A 17,837-nucleotide genomic window follows, 5' to 3' on the forward strand; every position below is an offset into this window, starting at 1 on the left:
TAACATACATGCTTTTAGAATGTGACAGGAAGCGAGTACCTGGATAAAACTCCGAACCCAAACTGAGGCCGACATGCTGACCAGTAATCGACTGTTCTGCCATCAATTACGATGTATTTTTATTTATTTCATAATGTTTGTTATTGTGGTTGTAGTTTGCATCAATGTAGACCAGGGGTCACCAAACTTTTTGAGAGTGAGAGCTACTTCATGTGTCCTGATTGTGTGAAGGGCTACCAAATTGATACACGTCTAAAATAACATTTGTACAAATTACATTTAATAATATTAGAACATTAGCTAGCTAGATGTATACTGTAGCTAGCTAGTTAGATAGCTAAATAGGTAGCCATAGAATCTATAATACTGCCCATGTTTGCATTTTTAAATCATAATTTCTACGAGCAAATCACAATCCTAGCACTGGCGGGCTACTGGTGTGGTCCTCACGGGCTACCTGGTGCTCGCGGGCACCACGTTGGAGACCCCTGATGTAGACCTACACTCGTCCATCCCGAGTGCTGTTTCTCTCCAAGCCAAATAAATTAACCAAAAGTTAAACATTTCTTTGGATGAGCCATCACGCTGTGTGGGTTTAATTTTACAGAACACATTGCATGTGTAAAAAAGGAAAAAAATGCATTTCAATCACATATTTTAAATAAATTATATAAATGTTTAACTTTTTAAGAATGGTATCCATTTTGTTTTCTTCGGAATCGAATCGATTAAAATGAATTAAATTCAGAGCCGCAACGTCATATTTGTTTGACCAGTTGTATAAAGGCATATTACTCAAACCCGGATGAAGGCGCACTCCACATGTTGTCTCCCACGTGGAAGATCGTGTGCAGATTCACACATAACATGCTAGCGCAAAGCACCAGGCCTGTGGGCGGCTAACACTTCATCCACATGACATACAGATCAAAAGGAAAGCGTTGCGTGTTACGTCATTAGACTTTCACAATTACGTAAGCACGACAGTGTCAGTGGCTGGACTCATTAGGCAATTTCTCCCTTCATTTTTACTCGAACATGGATTCCACAAACCAAAAGGAAACGGAAAAGCACTGTGTTTTGTGCTGCCAAGATATCGACATCTTCGCCTTTGGAAAATGTGACCACCCGGTGTGTTATCGCTGCTCCACCAAAATGAGAGTGCTATGCGAGCAGAAGTACTGCGCCGTCTGCCGGGAGGAGCTGGACAAGGTGCGGATTTCGACGCTACTGTGGCCCGAGGATGCCGCTTGGCCATGCTAGCCAGGCCGCGACATCATGCGAGTGAATATTTAAAAACCTACGTTTAAAAATAATGACAAAAAACCCCGACTGGTATCGGATCCATCATGCCCGAAGACTAATACAAAGCCTACGTGGACAACAGTCAAAAGTCATTCATGTTGTTAGCCTGCTAGCTCCGAGCCACTTGTGGTGCGTTCAAGACGACACCACGAGCCAAACTGCCTTCTTTTATGATAAGAGCGGCTGACAACGACTGCTTGTGTATCTTTGTTATACGCATAAGTAGTTCTCGCTTTCTAACGAACATACTTGGCTGGTTTGTGTGTTAATGGATAACCTACCTGTCATTCCGAACTTCCCTGCTCGGACTTTAAACCCCAGCTAGACAATATCATACCAAAACGACCACCCTCACATCCGTTACTATAACGCTTGCTATCAACTCCAGTGTAAGATTCCACTTTACTTTGAATCCAGAACTCTACGTTACACACACATACCGTAGAATTGCTACACAAGGTTTGGAGTTGAGTAGCATTTTCAGGGACAGCATCGGAAACAATTGCCTCAGTCTTTTTCATGTCAGTAAAAAAAAATCCCTTCAAAAGTTAACGTTAAATGTCCTTAATTTTGTTCTCAGGTGGTGTTTGTGAAGTCTGCAGAGGCATTTTCTTCTCTGCCACATCAGCAGTTCACCTGTGACAAAAAGAATGACATCTATTTTGGTGATGAGAAGATCCATGCTCAGTACAGGTAACTTTTGTCCTTTTAGGCTGCCAATGATCTGTCCTGGCAATGCGGCTCCCTTCCTTTTGAATGAAGACGTTTTTTTCCCCCATCGGACATCAGTTCAGGCAGTTTATTTTTCTCTCTGTGTTTACTCAGGCACCTGCTGTTGTCACAATGTCCCTGCTGTGCTGAACCTAAGATCTTCTCCAAGTTTGTGGAGCTGGAGCAGCACATGAGGAAGCAACATGAGCTCTTCTGTTGCAAGCTCTGCACAAAGCATCTCAAGGTAGGGTAATAATTAAGCTTATTCGGAGAAGGTGCTGTTTTCAAACTTGGCAAGATGCACCTTTCTTTAGTACCAAACGTGCTATCTTTTGTTTAAAAATCAATTTGGCACATTGTGCTCAATTGCAACAAAATGTTTGTTTTTATTCACATCTTTTTTTAAGTCCTTTTTTTCACGTTTTGATGTAAAAACCGCATCAACACCCAATGCTGTCAATCAATCCAATACTTTCCGCCTCCAGATCTTTTCCCATGAGCGGAAGTGGTACAACCGTAAAGAACTCGCACGCCATCGAGCTCACGGCGACCCAGATGACACCAGCCACAGGGGACACCCGCTGTGTAAATTCTGCGACGACCGCTACCTCGACAACGACGAGCTGCTCAAACACTTGAGAAAGGACCACTACTTCTGCCACTTCTGCGACGCTGACGGCTCTCAAGAATATTATAGGTGTGATAGCACACGGGCCACCTGGCATTGAAGCGTGCACATTTGTAATTACTTGTTTTGTGACTAAAGCCCTGCAAGTCGTTGGGTTAAGCTTTGTCCTCCGAAATCTTGCCTTAACAGTGATTACCAGTACTTGAGCGAGCACTTCAGAGAATGTCACTATCTTTGTGAGGAGGGCCTCTGCGCCACAGAGCAGTTCACCCACGCATTCCGCACCGAAATCGACTACAAGGCACACAAGGCGTCAGCGCACAGCAAGAGTCGTGCCGAGGCCCGCCAAAACCGCCACATCGACCTGCAGTTCAACTTGGCTCCAAGACAACAGAGGAGAAATGAAGGTTTGACTCTGCAACGCATCTATTTGGTCGTGTGTGAAGTCAAACGGGAGTGTTTTGTTTCCATCAGGCATGGTCACCGGGGAGGATTATGAGGAGGCTCGTCACCACCGAGCAGGAAGAGGAAGACTTCAGGTGGGACAGAAGAGCTGGCGGTACTCTCGGTGAGTCTTAACTAGACAGGAGTCTTGTGGATTGTCCCACTCTGATGCGGTGAAACTGATGCATAAGCGACCTGAATTGTTTTTGCCGATTTTGTTGCCGTCGGGCCAAATTCCAGTCATTCATGGGGGTTGTTTTGTCACACGCTTGTCTGCAGTGAGGAAGAGGACAGAGAGGTGGCAGCCGCTATGCGGGCGTCGATGGCAATTCATAGACAAGACGATCGACTGGCCGCGCTGGAGAGGAGCGCTCCCAAATATTATCGGGAGGAGAGGACCGACAGACCCCAATCGGAAGAGCTAAATCCCAGGGCGGGGCCAATCAAACCGACAAGCAAGCCTCCAGGTCAACAACATAATCTGCTTTATTTATTCACAGAGTCTCACCGATGCCTGGGTAGTATTATTGTTGTGTTTAGTTCCCTTTCATCTGTCTTTACAAATGCTATATTGGACAGGCAGAGAGAAGAGGCAGCACTATTGGTACGCATCATCACCAGCAGCAGCTGTAATTCATTTATTGTAACCTTTTTGCAGTCAGGACAATGAGGAGTTTAAATCCAATGGAGGAGGAGGATGACTTTCCGGTATTGGGAGCTGCTGCACCACCTGCAACGTAAGATCACGCAACACAACACAGCATATAAACGTCACCCTCACAAATTGAAACGGCTTCAAATGTTTTTGTGTGTACAGTGTGAAGTCCTCTTCACCGGCGGTTCCCTCAGCACCCAGGACTCTTAAGGAAGACGACTTCCCCAGCCTGTCAGCGAATAACGTCGCGGCCCCCATGACGCCGTCTTATCCCGCCCAACCAAAGAAGTCTTCTTTTCAAGAGGAGGATTTTCCCGCTCTCGTGTCCAAAATTCGGCCCCCCAAATCCGCAACGGGCAAGAACTCTGCGTGGTCCACTCACACTGTTCCGGCCCAGCCCAAAGCTCACCCCGCTCCTTCCGCCAGGCCTCCCCATCAACTCTCCTCAACATCCCCCGGCCCCCAACTCTTGACCTCCTCAAGCTCCTCCTCATTGTCAAGGAGAAAAAAGAAAGTCGGGGAGAACTTAAAAGTGGCTCCCGTGTGCTCGCCTCCTTCCTCCGACGACGAGAGTGGCGGAATGACGCAGCAGCAGTTCCGCTCGGTGCCCACCATGCTTGACATATCATCTCTGCTGACAGTGAAAGGAAGTGGCGGCAAACCTTTCACCGCGAACGGCAGCGCGCCCACCTTAGCGCCTAGCGCTGACCTCCTTACCGCTAAAGCCAGCAAGAAGAAAAAACAAAAGAACACGCCTTCTCCTTCTCACTCCTCAGAATCGGGAACGCCGGCGCCCTCAAAGACGCTTTCGGTGGAAACGACGGCTCAAAAGGAGAATGTTCCTGAAAAAAACAGGACCAAGCTCTCCAGTGCCGCCGTGGCGACGGCACCGAGCCGATTGGTAAACGGCTTCAACGAGAAACCAGCCATTAGTAAGGAGACGGTCACGGCTTCGCCACAAACCAACTCGGATGCATTCGTCGAACAAGAGGAAGACTTCCCCGCCCTCAACTCGAAGAAGCCACCTCCAGGTATCGATGTGTGCGCGCGTATTTGTGTGTGTGTGTGTGTATAAGAATTTTTTTTAAGCCGTGCTGCCACATGTTAAATCTTTCCACAAGGAAGGACAGGATACAAATCCCAGAAAATGTTAAATATTTACTTTGATTTTATACTGCCCCACCCCAAATAAAATTCTCACCATGCCAAAAAGTAACTAGACTGAAGTCATATTTTCTTAAAGCCTGAAAGACACTCAATCATTGAATCTTATTATATCATGACCGTACAAGGCCAGTGCCGGTTCCTCATCTCAAACACTCCCAACCTCCCCTGTATGAGAATATCAGTCGGAAATTGAGATCTTAAAAGCCGCTGTGTTATGGTCAGTCTCGGTGTTTTCGGTCTCTCGGCCGCTATTAACACTTGACATTATGTCACGCAGGCTTCAAGACCTCCTTCCCAACAAAGTCATCCGCTCCTCCTGCCCCATCCTCATCAATGCCCCCGCCGCCGCCCGGCCTGGGACTTTTGGCCACCAAGCCCCCTCCGGGCTTCACTGGGATCCCCCTCAACAGTAACGTGGTGGAGAGCCCTCCTTTGGCGGTTAACCTGTAAGGCCGCCCCCTCGCCCGCACATTTTAGGTCTCGTCACAGTTTTAATTTTAGCTTCCTTACACTTGTTTTATTTCCCTCCGACAGCCTGCCGAAAACATCGAATTGTGATTACCTGCTTCCCGAGGACTTCCATCAGAGAAACCTGGAGCTGATCCAATCCATTAGAAAGTACCTCCATGATGACGAGTCCAAGTTCAATCGGTTCAAGAACTATTCGGCACAATTCAGACAGGTACTTAAAAATGTGTACAGTTTTCCAGGAAATTTTAAAGTGCGGTTGGTACACTGAAAAAAAAAAGGTAGCTAAATATGGGTTACCTGGTGTGCTTTTTTTCCACTTCACCTTGAAAATCATATATTATCGTTGGTGTTGGGTGGAACCCTCGCATCTTCCAAACCATCACTTTTCAGCAAACGGCATTTTTCTTGAGCCATTAACATTGCATTGTCCAAGAAAGCGAGCAGTCTTCAACATGCAATTTGTAAAAATTACACACCCACACAGTGGATTTATGAAGAAAAAAAAAAAGATGCAACCTAACACATGGGGGCATTGGAGGTTTCTGTCCGACAGTGACGTGTTAAAATTGAATGCGTTTTAATTGCGCAACCGATGTGCAAGTCAATTCAAAGGAGCATACTGAAAACTGCCACTTGAATGCAAAGCGGGAAAACCAAGCATTTGCGTTGTGACTCACGACATCGTCGTCGTTCGTAATAAATGAAGAATTTTTTGTGGCGGTGACTCATTCCGCGACATTTCCTCATACTTGCTCCTTTGTTGTCATCAAACTTAAGGGTGAGTACACGTTTTCTTATTTTTGTATTACTCTTAATGGTGGTATTGTATTTCTTTACTTTTCTTATACTTGTGTGACTGTTCAAAAGCCAGTTAAGGGGTTCTTTTTTTATCATGTTACGCTGAATAACTCCTGAGTTAAATCTCAACATCGTGATTTCTGATTTTCCTGTTTTGATTCGGATTTTAAATTACGGTGAGCACATCCAGCTCTCGCACGTGCTTTTTCTCTTGCACAGGTGAAGCATAACAACTTCAAGTCCAAAATCTAAATCAGATCAGCAGTTTTACCGAATGGATAGCGATACTCTCCACTGTAATTCAAATGATGCCATCCGTGTGACTTGGTATCTGCTTTTGACCTTGAAGCATCTCTTGACGCTCTCCATATGTTTCCAGGGTGTCCTGTCTGCAGCCCAGTATCACCGCAGCTGCAAGGACTTGCTGGGCGAAGACTTCAACCGCATCTTCAACGAGCTCCTGGTCCTGCTGCCGGACACCGTCAAGCAGCAGGAGCTCCTGATGGCGCATGGAGACTGCAAGGCTCTGGAGAAACAGTCGGGAACGGGAGGAGGCGGTGGAGGAAGGAAAAGCAAGAACAAGAAAAACGCATGGCAGACGCATAGCACGCAGGCTAACGGCAACGCTAACGCCAACGCTGTCGAGCTGGACTGCCAGGTGTGCCCCATGTGCAGACAGGTGCTAGCCCCGAAGGATTTCAACTCCCACAAGACGCTGCACATGCGGGACGACGACGAGTTCCCTTCCTTGCAGTCCATTAGCCGAATTATCAGCTAGCCCCGCGGTGCCATTAAGTACTCTGTTGATGACTCCCATCGACAGCTGCCAGCATGGAAGACGGCCGCGGTGGCTCACTGCTCGAAAGGGGGACAACGTGTGGTTCCCGATGGAACACGACGTTCGAACATGTAACAGTTAAAATGTCATCTGAAATGTTGGCACTGTGCAATGTGATTTCAAGAGGACGGAAGACGCAACCTGATGAGCTTACTTGAAGAAGGCCTTTGCTCCTGAAAAGCCCCCCCCCCCCCCCCCCCCACCCCCGCTCACGAATGACACGTTTTCCTCTTTTGGTTAACATGACAGTTGATCCTATATCAGTATCAAGTCAGGATGCCTGGTTCGAAAATAAAAGCAGTTCCAAACTAAATTATCCAGCTCATTGTGTTAATGTAGCTGTTGAGCTCCATTGAGTTGTGACTGTATGCAAAAATAGAACAAATGTCTTTTTTTTCATTTCTATCTGTTCAATCTAATGGAAGAGTTTGCAATTTTGAAGAAAAAAATCTATACAGGTATATATATAAATTATTTTTTGTTAAGAGGTGACAGTACTACATGATAAATGAGGCCATTATGTGCCAGACAAGAAACCACCGCGTCCGAGGAAAAAACAACCAGAGAGAGAGTGGAGTGGACTTTCAATCATTTGTTGCGCAATCACAGACACACTTGTCACGGAAATGCTCCCACCACCCCAGGGTGACTTGTTACCGCATAAAAGCACCTTATTTGTGATTGAGTGTGCATTTGGTATGGCCCTGGGGTTGTCCCCGCTACGATGACCGCAAGTGTACGACTAAAAGATTGACAAAAGTCACCCCTTCTGACTGGTTATTTTTCCTCAAAGACAACACGGGGCCACTAGCTGCTAATTATTTTCCACAGCTACTACTGTCTTTATCAGGTACAACTGTCGGGTTGTATTGTCTGTCTTAACAAATATGGTGAAAAGTGTTTTCTGTTTGCCCGTTTTTTTTTTTTTTAATTGCAAACCCTTCAACTTACTTGAGGACTGATTAAAACATTGGACCCAATTTATTTGATTTAAATAGAACCCCACTCAAATGAGCAGTGTGTTCCGTTTGCTTATTTTCTGTTTAAATTATACACTTAGTTTTGAATAAGCGGGTTTAATTCACCTCACAAAGGTTAAGAGGAGCACATTTGTATTTCAGCCCACATAGTTTTAATTAAAATGTGTACTTCAACACTTGCGTTGGCACTCTTCTCTCAGGACCTTCAGCTTGCAGTGCTGTGTATCAAACACGACTAACTTCATGACAAACCACATGTAGTTTGTCTTTACATCATGCAGCTGCTTGTGCTGCCGTTTCGATTTTCTGTCGGGCTCCAATAAAGCCATTTCTGTTGGATGCATTTTCCTGAATGTTTTTCTTTAACCTTAATTCTAATATTTGTCGTTGAGTCCCCGCGGTATTATTATTATTTTTTGTCATTCTCTGGATGCATATCATGTATTGATTATCACTACACTGCGTAAGTGTTGTGGCTGGTCAATATATGATATTACCGTTTATGCTCCAACTTTATTTGACTCACAGAAAGAAACAGGCAATCATGTGTTTTTTTTTTTTAATTGAGAGTGATGCTCAGACTGCAGTCCAGAGACACTCATGAACGAGTGACACATGTCTGTACACAGCGTTTTCCTTTTCCTTTTTTTTTTTTTTTGGGTTACACAGAAGTCAAAACACCGTCAAAACAAGAAGGGGGGGAAGAACTCAAGGCATTTCGTAAAGGCAGCACGCAAAAATGAAAAGTCACTTGTTAGTTGATGGGCTTTTGATTTCCATCACCAATCTGACGGAGGAAAAATTTTAACATCCATGCAAAGAATTATACTGGAACCCTCACAATTAACAGCACCAGCGTTACTACAAATCACTTATTGTATTATATCTCAGTCCAACAAAACTACAGCATGATCACAGACTTAAATTTTTGTGTCCGTGGCCCATTTAGAAGTGCTGAAAGTATTTCTGAACAAGAGCGCACTTTTGTTCATAATTATTTGTCATGTGTATATATATATATATAGATATATATAATGTATAGAGAGAGATTTTTTTTCTTGAAAAGGAGTACAGGACAAACCAGATCTTGGACATCATCACATACATGTTCCAATTATTTGAATAACATACTGAATTGTACAATCAACCAACACACAGCAGTGTACATGGGCCAGAGCACAAAACACAGAAAATGTTGGACTTAGGGTTTTCTTTTTTTTGTCTACCACACTGACTGACAGAAAAAGAACAATACAACCTGACCTGACCATCAGCCTCCACTTGACATTGCGCTACTGCTTCTACATTGCCTTTGAATTTGATTTTCTCCCCACGCGGGTCTTAATTTAAGTTACAAAAGACTCACACGGTTGAATAAATTGCTTGCTTTCATTGGGACTCAATTGATGTGATTGTGACATCAGCAATGTCGAAATTGAATAAAGGGTCAGCAGACCGTGCCACTCAAAGACTCTAAGGCCCATTATCGTCCCAGAGCCTCACAGGAAATGAAACACTGAAGACCAGCCCGAAGTTTACACAGTGACTTCATGCAATATTTGGGGCGGGGGGTGTAGCGCGTTCATACGCATTGGAACTAAGATAATTATTAGTAAAATGTGTGAAACATTAGAGGACCCTGTCAGCTGCATTCGTGGCTGTTGAACCTTTACAATGTTAGTTTCATACAATACTATCATGCATTTTCCTATGATGATTACTTTTTAAAAAGTGTTAGTTGTCCTTCTGCAGCCATACCAGCTGTGTCCACCCGAGGGCGCTGTTGCTAATTCAGCACAGGCAAGTCTGAAGCGCGAAGAAAATAAACGGATTTGGTAGAATAGATCTATTCATTAGTGTAGCAATGTCCTTCCTCGGTGCTAAACCTTGTTCTTGAAAATAATTTTAACGCAACAACATGCATCCGCACACTCAAGCATACACACGACTGTCACGCTTGCACCTAGGCGGCCGTCCTCCCTCCCTCTCACCATGGCAACAGAACCCCAAAGGAGATTTATAGTTTTGGCGTGTGACCACACGACATCCTCTGCCCGCCCTTTCTCGCGAGTCCTCGTAAACAGACAGCAGTAATGTCTCCAAAAAGAAGATTCATAGGAACAAAAGGGCAGTTTGGCAGCTTTCTAAAACGTAAACAGAAACACACCTGGCGTACAAACGAATCCGCCGACTCACTCGAAACAAGATTCGACCAAGGACGCCGTCTCAAATGGCACACCACCTACATTCCCTGGTACAGAAATTGATACACGTACATTTGGCTGGAGTCCACCTCAATTAGCGAGGAATATGTTGCATTTCACCATAACATGCACGTCGAAAATAAATATTCGTTTAAAGCTTGAATTGGAATCAAAATTCTACAAGTCAAATTTGCCTGAGTTTTGGTAGTACAATTCGAAGCTGAATCGAGTGTGTCATTTGAGGCAGAGCCTACCAGTGGTTTGATGATGAATGTATAGAAAGCCAACACACCTGTGATAACGTGAATGAACTTTTCCCAAATGTGACATATAACCGTGACAATAATCTGAAATATTTTGTTCCAGGGACTATGCACAGGTAGGATACTCGTATGTGTCAATCATTTTGAATATCAAAAAACTCAAACTCATGATACAGAGATCATTTACTATCTTACATCTACATTAGAAATCATTTTGATTATTCAAATTTGAAAGGGCTCCCCATCTGTACGGATTATAGGTCACATTTTTTTTTCTCTCAAAAAGCCATCCACATATTAGACCAGGGTTATGGTTTCACTTTCTATATTCACCACAAAGTAGTCTACTTACACCACAGTACAGCAAAGTACACAGCAATCTGCATGAGAATGAAAGATATTGCACTTAGTCACAAAAAAACATTGTCGTTGTGATGATGATGTTCAGCATATGTGGAAATCTACTCGGTTAAGTCACTCTCAGTACAGTATGGCACTTCAGTTGCTATCTCTACATTTGCAAACATGCAGATTCAATACACATGATCGCCGTTTAACTGCAGCAAAAGGAGGAGAACACGAAATGAATAAAAACATTCCTCTGAACAGTTTGCCATGAGAGAGAATAGTTTCGATTTGAAGTGGAGGTGCTTTTTGTCATACTGCTTACGAGTTGAGCACACCGATTTTGGGTGTGAATACAGCAAAATGGCCTCATTTATGGTTCCTCCTCTTGTTTGCTTTACCTTTTTTTTTTCAAATCAATTTTATCCTAATCTGCATGACAGTCTAGAAAAGTGCAGATCAAGCTGGAATGTTCACGTAAACAAAAGGAGGAAAAGCGGCTGAATTTTATTTGATTGATTTTTTTTTTGTACCACCTTTGGAAATTCAGCCCACAACGACTGCGAGCGATTGTATTTTAGTTCCCCTCGCCTCATCTTTTTCTACGTATCATCTCTAGTAAATGGGAACCTGGTATGTGGGTGCTGCGTTGTTCTCTGTAAACGGAGGGTTTTGGTAGGTGTCTGAGGGCTCGGCGGTGACCCCTCCCTCCGGCGAGTTGGAGGGTAACGGCTGGGTGGGGGCTGCGCCGTCCAAGTGCTCTGAGGTGAACAGGGTCATGTCAGTGCCCAGCAGGTACTTCTGCACCGCGCGCACCGTAAGACCGGCCTGTAAGCACAATATATTTCTTTTTTTTTTTTTTCATCCCATTGTACGGAGTTGACTTGAAATCACTGCCGACATAGTCAAGCCAACTCGGGTCACTCGTATCTCAGAGCACCAGAGAGCTTTGCGTTCGGTTTCTTACCCAAGTAATGATGGAGAAGAAAGAGAAGGCGATTGCAGCCCGAGCTGCGTCAGCGCCCTGGTTGAGAGGCAGCTCAGCCGTGGTAGTTCGAGACCACTGGTTGGCCAGGAAGCAGAAACTTACAAAGTACAAGAAGGCCCAAAAACCTGCCAGAAACAGAGAACACGGAGTGTGTGAGTGTCATCAGCTGGCGTTTCGTCATTGAAACCTAAAAGGTTGGCGTCAAATCTCCTGACGTGTCATGGATCAGAAACAAAGATGAGGGTCAGGCTGGATACATCTGAAAGTTATTTTAGATATCGACAGTACCCTGGGCCTGGATTGTTGAATCAGCCAGCCAATTTAATCAGTCGATATATATTTTTAAAACTCATTCAGTACCAGCCAATTCTAGACCAAGTCTGAAAAGACGTTTAAAAACGTCTTTGGGAGTGAATGACTTAATTGGCCGCATCCTCACCCGAGAAGCCGATCTCAAGCATGACTGCCTTCTTGCGGTCCTTGACGGAGCTGATGGAGGAGAATTTGTAGTCGAGCAGCAGGAAGAAGGAGCAGGCCAGGAGGCCCACCAGGCCCACGAACACACCGTAGTTGCACGCGTCGGCGTTCTTGTTGAAGACGCAATAGAGACGCTCGCTGCCTATGTTGACGTAGCCCTCGTTCACGATGGAAGCGAACACCACCAGCGAGAAGATCTTGAGGACACGGAGATGAGACGATATGCAAAATTAGAGTCAGGCTCAAAAGATTATTCTTATGTTCTACTCACTGGGCATTTCGTTGGGTGGAGCTGGACAAGCAAAAGTAATTCTCTCTGTTTCTATGCCAGTGTTGATATTCAACATTTGTTGCTTGAAGACTAAATGAGGGCCACCTCGACGGCCAAGTTATACATTCCCTTTTGCCTCAATTGCGTTGAGACGAAAATCAAGAGAAGCAGTTTGCGTGGTCCCGCCCACTCAGACGTTTTCAACCTGACACATTTATGTGATGCGTGGCAAAAAATCCACATTCAATCTTACATATATCATGTGCTGTCGTCTGCCGAAAATCTTCGACTTTTCGGCCCAGAAGTGCTCGACTTCATTTAAAACACGGCAGCAATTATTCGTCGATTAGTTTTATTAGACACGTCCCTCTTTAACAAGCACACTCGGCAGTGTTGCAAAGGAACGTCTCTTTGCTCGCGCTCAGAACAAAGGCATTAACCTTATTTCCATCCTTTCTGTTACAATTGACCGGAGAGTTGGATGCTTCGCTTCCTTTCCAGAATCAAACAGTCCTGAGGCATTGTGTGTGCGCGCGCGCATGTGTGTGTGTGTGTGTGTGTGTGTGTGTGTCAGTGTCATCAATTCTCCTTTATAAGTCCGTCTTTATTCCTCTCGTGCATGCACATACTAGTCAATTGGGTAACAGCGGATGGCAGAACAGGGCCATGTGATACGCACGCACCCTCCCACCCCCACCCGCATGGGGGGTGTGGGTCATATGATGGTGGAAGGACACACAAAGGGAGAATGTCAGAGCCACAATCACGTGAGAGCTTCTAATCTGCTTAGATACACAGGTGGTTCGAGTGACTTGGTGCTTTTGCAGCAAAGCAATGCACCTGAAAAAAAATTACCTGACTATCATTGTTGAAATTATTTCAATATTCCCGATTGCATTAAAAAAAAAAAGGATATACGCACGTGTGATGTTTTTGTGAAACGTTTTGTGACGACACGGAGAAGCAAGACTATGGACAGTATGGCTACTGTATTTGGATTCATATGGATACTCCCAACTAAAGGCCTTATCCACTTTATGATCTTACACGTTGAATTATGTTTGGAAGAAGAACCTGCAAAGTGTCAGGAAAAAAGATGCTCTTCATCATGTTTGATGATTTAAATAATAAGATAATGATGGATGATGGATGGATGGATAATATGGGCAAATAGCTACGGATGGATGGATGGATTACTGTAATAGACAAAGTAGCAGACTGATGGACAGCAATGGGGAGTTGTTTGTATTGAGCGCATGTTGGCCATAAAGCCATTTCTGATCAGATGTGGAACACATCATCAGTGCCAGCATCAACGCGATCATCTGAACCAAACAGCCCATTTTGTGTCTAACATTGACACCCATTTCTCGCCCTTAGATCACAGACATTCCCACATTGGTCGTGCCAGTGGGGGGGGAAGGGGGGGGAGAAGACCTTCCGCATGCCACCCTGAAGTGACGCTTGCTTTCACACGTCAGGCCGCGACGCGAGTTCGTGGGACTGGGTGAGTGCGCAGGGACGTTCACGGACCAATCACAGGTGGGATAACAGACGACGTTTAAGGCAAATCGGCGGCTAATTTTGCTGAACAATAAGGCTTTGCATAATGAATACGACTATACGTGATCATTTAAAGGATACAGATACGAGGCTTAACGTGATTGAGGATTTTTTGGGGCTCTTTTTAACGCAGCACAATGTGGCACGTTTAATGGATTAAAAAAAAAACAGAAAGGCGGTCTAATATTGCGTTTGTATCTCTTGAACATCTGTAATAAGACAAACGCTCGTCGCTGGGCCTTGGTTTCATCCTCTGCACTAACACACCCAAGAACAGAACATTTGCCACCCCTTCCTCATAAATACGCTCCATTTATCGTTCGTGTATTTTTCGTTTCTAATCGTTATCTGTAGATTGGTAGAAGGACCCCGTCACGAGGCTCGCGCAGCTACGTTAACAGAAATAACCCACGCGCACAAACGGCAGTAGCGTAACTAATCATTTGAAAATTAAAAAAAAATAGCATCTCTCACCCACGACAAGGCTCTGAGGATGGTTTGCGGCTGTTTGGCGAAGCTAATAGGGTCGATAGTGGACCCGGCGCGGCCCGCTCCGAACGATCCCACTCCGTCCATCTTCGCTGGTTCCGTGAACGCTCCTCGAAGCTCGCTCGCTCCTCGCGGCTCCGGGGCACGCGCTGCCCAGCTCTGCTCGCCTCTGCTCTGCTGCAGGGACGCTCCTGCGCGCGCGCTCACGTCTTCTGTAGCGGACACGCGCGCGACGTGCACGAGGCTTGCTCTCGCCCTCACTTCTGGGAGCGCATTGGGATCAATAATACACGGTCAAGTCATGACTGTGGAATATTTAAACGCATACCTCATGTTCTGAATATTTATCTATCTATATAAATAACCGGTGAGCTATTTTGCTATTTTTTTTCCTCCAGAACCGACCCACGGGCTACTCGTGTGGCCTATGGGGGCTAACTGGTGCCTTCGGGCACCGCATTGTTGATCCCTGGAATAGAGAAATGTGTGATGCATACAAAACTGCTGAGATCACGTCAAGGGTCAACGTTAGCAGACTGCAATGCACGTGTGCCCATTTTTGTGTTTATTAATAGCCCGTCTATAGACAGGTTCACGCAGACAAACAGATCATATCGCAATTGACTTTAAAAGTCCTTTGGGTTGCAACTAATTTGTCTACCCATGAAAAATCAATTTTGGTTGAAAATGCCTTATGGTTAGACTCCAAAAATGTTATTTGATGATATGACAAAGTAGAATGACATATAAACATTTGATAGGGGGGGAAAAACCTTTAATGTGGAATTCGTTGCACCAAACAAACACCAAAGCATAAATATCCAGACTCAATACAGTCTCCCGTCACAGTCGTAATGTTTCCGTGTTAGTGTTGGTCCAGAACAGTTTGTACCCTTAATTTTGTTAATGGGAACAAATATATTCGTAGAGCGCAAAAGAGGAAAATCCATGAAAAATTAATTCATATCCTGTCATGTGATCTCGTTCAAAAGCTGGCAGCGTTGGTACTCAAAAGTTGTACAAGGGTTTCTCTCAGTCACAGGAACCATCTTTCCATCCATCCTTCCATCGCTCATCAACTCGAGAGCAATCAAACTCAGGCTTGCCCAGACGCACATTGATGTTGTTATGGAGTCGACAGAGCCACTGGGACAGAGCGTGACGGCTCCCGGTGTCTGGCTGATTGGTTTTTAATCTGTAGGGAGGAAATGATGTCATATGATAAACTGCCTCGACAAAGACAAGATACAATATTTCCGAAAATAGGGAACTAATGTCTATGATCTGGAGTTAATGACATTTACTGTTTTTTTTCTTCTGAGAAAAGTAGAGGCGTCTATTTGAGGGATGATACGCGGTATAGCTTTTAAAGGAGACATAACGGAAATTTGACTTTTTAATCACATACCTACAAATACATATATCTAAAATTCACTACTATGATAATATCTGACCTGTTCCTGAGGTCTTCTGCACATTCATCACAGGGGAAGAATTTGGAGAAGAGGTTAATGAACTGGCCCATCTCTTGTTGCTGGTTGACAGTTGGTTTTTCGGGATAATATGCAGCCATGGTGTGCAAAAAGGACCAAGTGTTACGTCCCAGCTCTTGCCTGTCCAGTGGACACTCTGGCTCTTGCTCCGCTTGGGACTCCTGAAATGGTTTAAAATGGAGGTTGAATAATAATGTGCTGGACAGTAGAATCTGCTTGCAGTTGATTTGTGGTATTTAGTTGGACACTTTTCACGGTTTGTCTTCTGAAACAACTAACCCCCCTCCCCCCCCAAAAAAACCCCATGATTGATCTTCAGAGTTTGAAAGAAGTCTTCCTATCAAAACCAGCTGGATACGCTTTGCCTCTATGAACAAACCACTTGTTTGAGTTATGTGATTTTGTAGTAGAAAAAAAGTAATGCAATTGACCTTCTAGTTGCCACATTAACGGCAAAGTTCAACTTTTGACTGAATGAAATTCCTCAACTCACTTCAGCAGTCCCTTGACACCAAGCCGCCACAAGATGGTGCCAGAGTAAGACTTTTGCTTAGTGTTGAGCAGAAAACAGTGAATAAGTGAGTTTCAGAAAATAACAATCAGTAGGTTAAAAATCTGCAATTTGTTAAAGAGAAACCAGTGCAAAATTCCACCCTGATTACAACCACTACACTCAGTGTAATGGTGAATTTTTATTAATGTGTTTTTATACATATCTCTGCCGGTCTGTAGAAACCAACCTCCCCCCACCTCTTAAAAAAGGTCGACGACCGCTCTTCTAAAACACCTGCCAACAACCTGCGTTGACTTCTTGTCACCTGCACAGCAGCTGTCGTCTGCTGCTTCTGTGACTTCATCCATGATTTAAAATCCGTACAAGCGCGGCAAGGCTTCTTTTTCACTCCAGTTGGCTGCTGCTCCCCGCTGGAGTTTTCCTCAGAAGTTCTGCCGACCACCGGAAAAGGAAAACCGTCAAAAGCAGGTGACTTGGAGGATGAAGAGTCTTTCTGGGATGCGGACGCAGACATGTTTGTCCTCCGACCCGCTAAATTAAAATAGTTTTTACTGACTGGTTGTTAGTCTGCAAAATGATTTTAAATGTATTATTCTTAGTAGCGAACCAACATGGTTAATCTTCAGATTCTGCATGCTTCCCCGTGTGATGTAAGTCCTACACTTGGTGTGTCTTTGACGGAAGCGAGAACCCAGTATGTGCTTACGGTTTTCCGGATCCAACGACATAACTGGGCGGAGTCTATACATCTATACTTTGGTAAACACTACCATCTAATGGCTCAAAACGGAACACCCAGTGGAAACCGCTCACGCATCGACGGTGCAGTGAAATCAATCACGCAAATGTGGATGATGGTGGATTCGATGACGCAGTGGTGAGACGTCAGGGAAAGAAAGTGGCTTCTCTGCTGTCTTGAACACTATCAGAACTAAGGCACCAATATACATTTACAACCTAGATTCGAACATGTAAACCATTCAATTAAAATCAATTCGGTCACATAGCCATAACAATTTCTTCATTCTCTTTTGCTTCTTTAGGCTGCCAAGTTACAAATGAATAAATCGGTTATTTAAATGCAATTATTTTGTATTTAAAATAAACTTTTTACATACACGTTAACATTTTGTCTTTCAAAGTTGTTTAAAACCTGGTGTCAAACTCAAGGTGTGTGATTATTATATTGTTTTATTTAATTTTTTGTGAATTTATTGTCATTTCATCAACAAA

General features: G+C 44.3%; 3 protein-coding genes and 1 long non-coding RNA gene across 4 annotated transcripts; 2 read left to right on the forward strand and 2 right to left on the reverse strand.

Annotated features, from left to right (window-relative positions):
• Positions 1–944: 944 nt before the first annotated feature.
• znf598 (zinc finger protein 598) lies at positions 945–9,246 on the forward strand. Its single transcript, XM_052049236.1, has 12 exons — positions 945–1,212; positions 1,886–1,998; positions 2,131–2,260; positions 2,502–2,713; positions 2,834–3,051; positions 3,119–3,212; positions 3,368–3,555; positions 3,747–3,825; positions 3,906–4,774; positions 5,188–5,356; positions 5,445–5,592; positions 6,559–9,246. Exons 1-12 carry the CDS (start codon positions 1,039–1,041, stop codon positions 6,955–6,957), a joined length of 2,793 nt encoding a protein of 930 aa, XP_051905196.1. The 5' UTR covers positions 945–1,038; the 3' UTR covers positions 6,958–9,246.
• Positions 9,205–14,805, reverse strand: syngr3a (synaptogyrin 3a). The gene is made up of 4 exons (XM_052049267.1): positions 14,583–14,805; positions 12,237–12,471; positions 11,777–11,922; positions 9,205–11,637 (listed from the first exon to the last, which is right to left on the reverse strand). The coding sequence occupies exons 1-4, from the start codon at positions 14,682–14,684 to the stop codon at positions 11,425–11,427; spliced, it is 696 nt and encodes a 231-aa protein (XP_051905227.1). The 5' UTR covers positions 14,685–14,805; the 3' UTR covers positions 9,205–11,424.
• Positions 12,482–17,038, forward strand: LOC127589941 (uncharacterized). The gene is made up of 2 exons (XR_007959521.1): positions 12,482–14,087; positions 16,823–17,038. It is a non-coding gene; the product is annotated as an uncharacterized LOC127589941 (long non-coding RNA).
• Positions 15,358–17,118, reverse strand: gfer (growth factor, augmenter of liver regeneration (ERV1 homolog, S. cerevisiae)). The gene is made up of 3 exons (XM_052049270.1): positions 16,909–17,118; positions 16,052–16,251; positions 15,358–15,792 (listed from the first exon to the last, which is right to left on the reverse strand). Exons 1-3 carry the CDS (start codon positions 17,116–17,118, stop codon positions 15,630–15,632), a joined length of 573 nt encoding a protein of 190 aa, XP_051905230.1. The 3' UTR covers positions 15,358–15,629.
• Between the last annotated feature and the right edge of the window lie 719 nt (positions 17,119–17,837).

Source organism: Hippocampus zosterae, chromosome 17 (genome assembly GCF_025434085.1).
Source record: "Hippocampus zosterae strain Florida chromosome 17, ASM2543408v3, whole genome shotgun sequence".
Taxonomy (NCBI): Eukaryota; Metazoa; Chordata; class Actinopteri; order Syngnathiformes; family Syngnathidae; genus Hippocampus; species Hippocampus zosterae.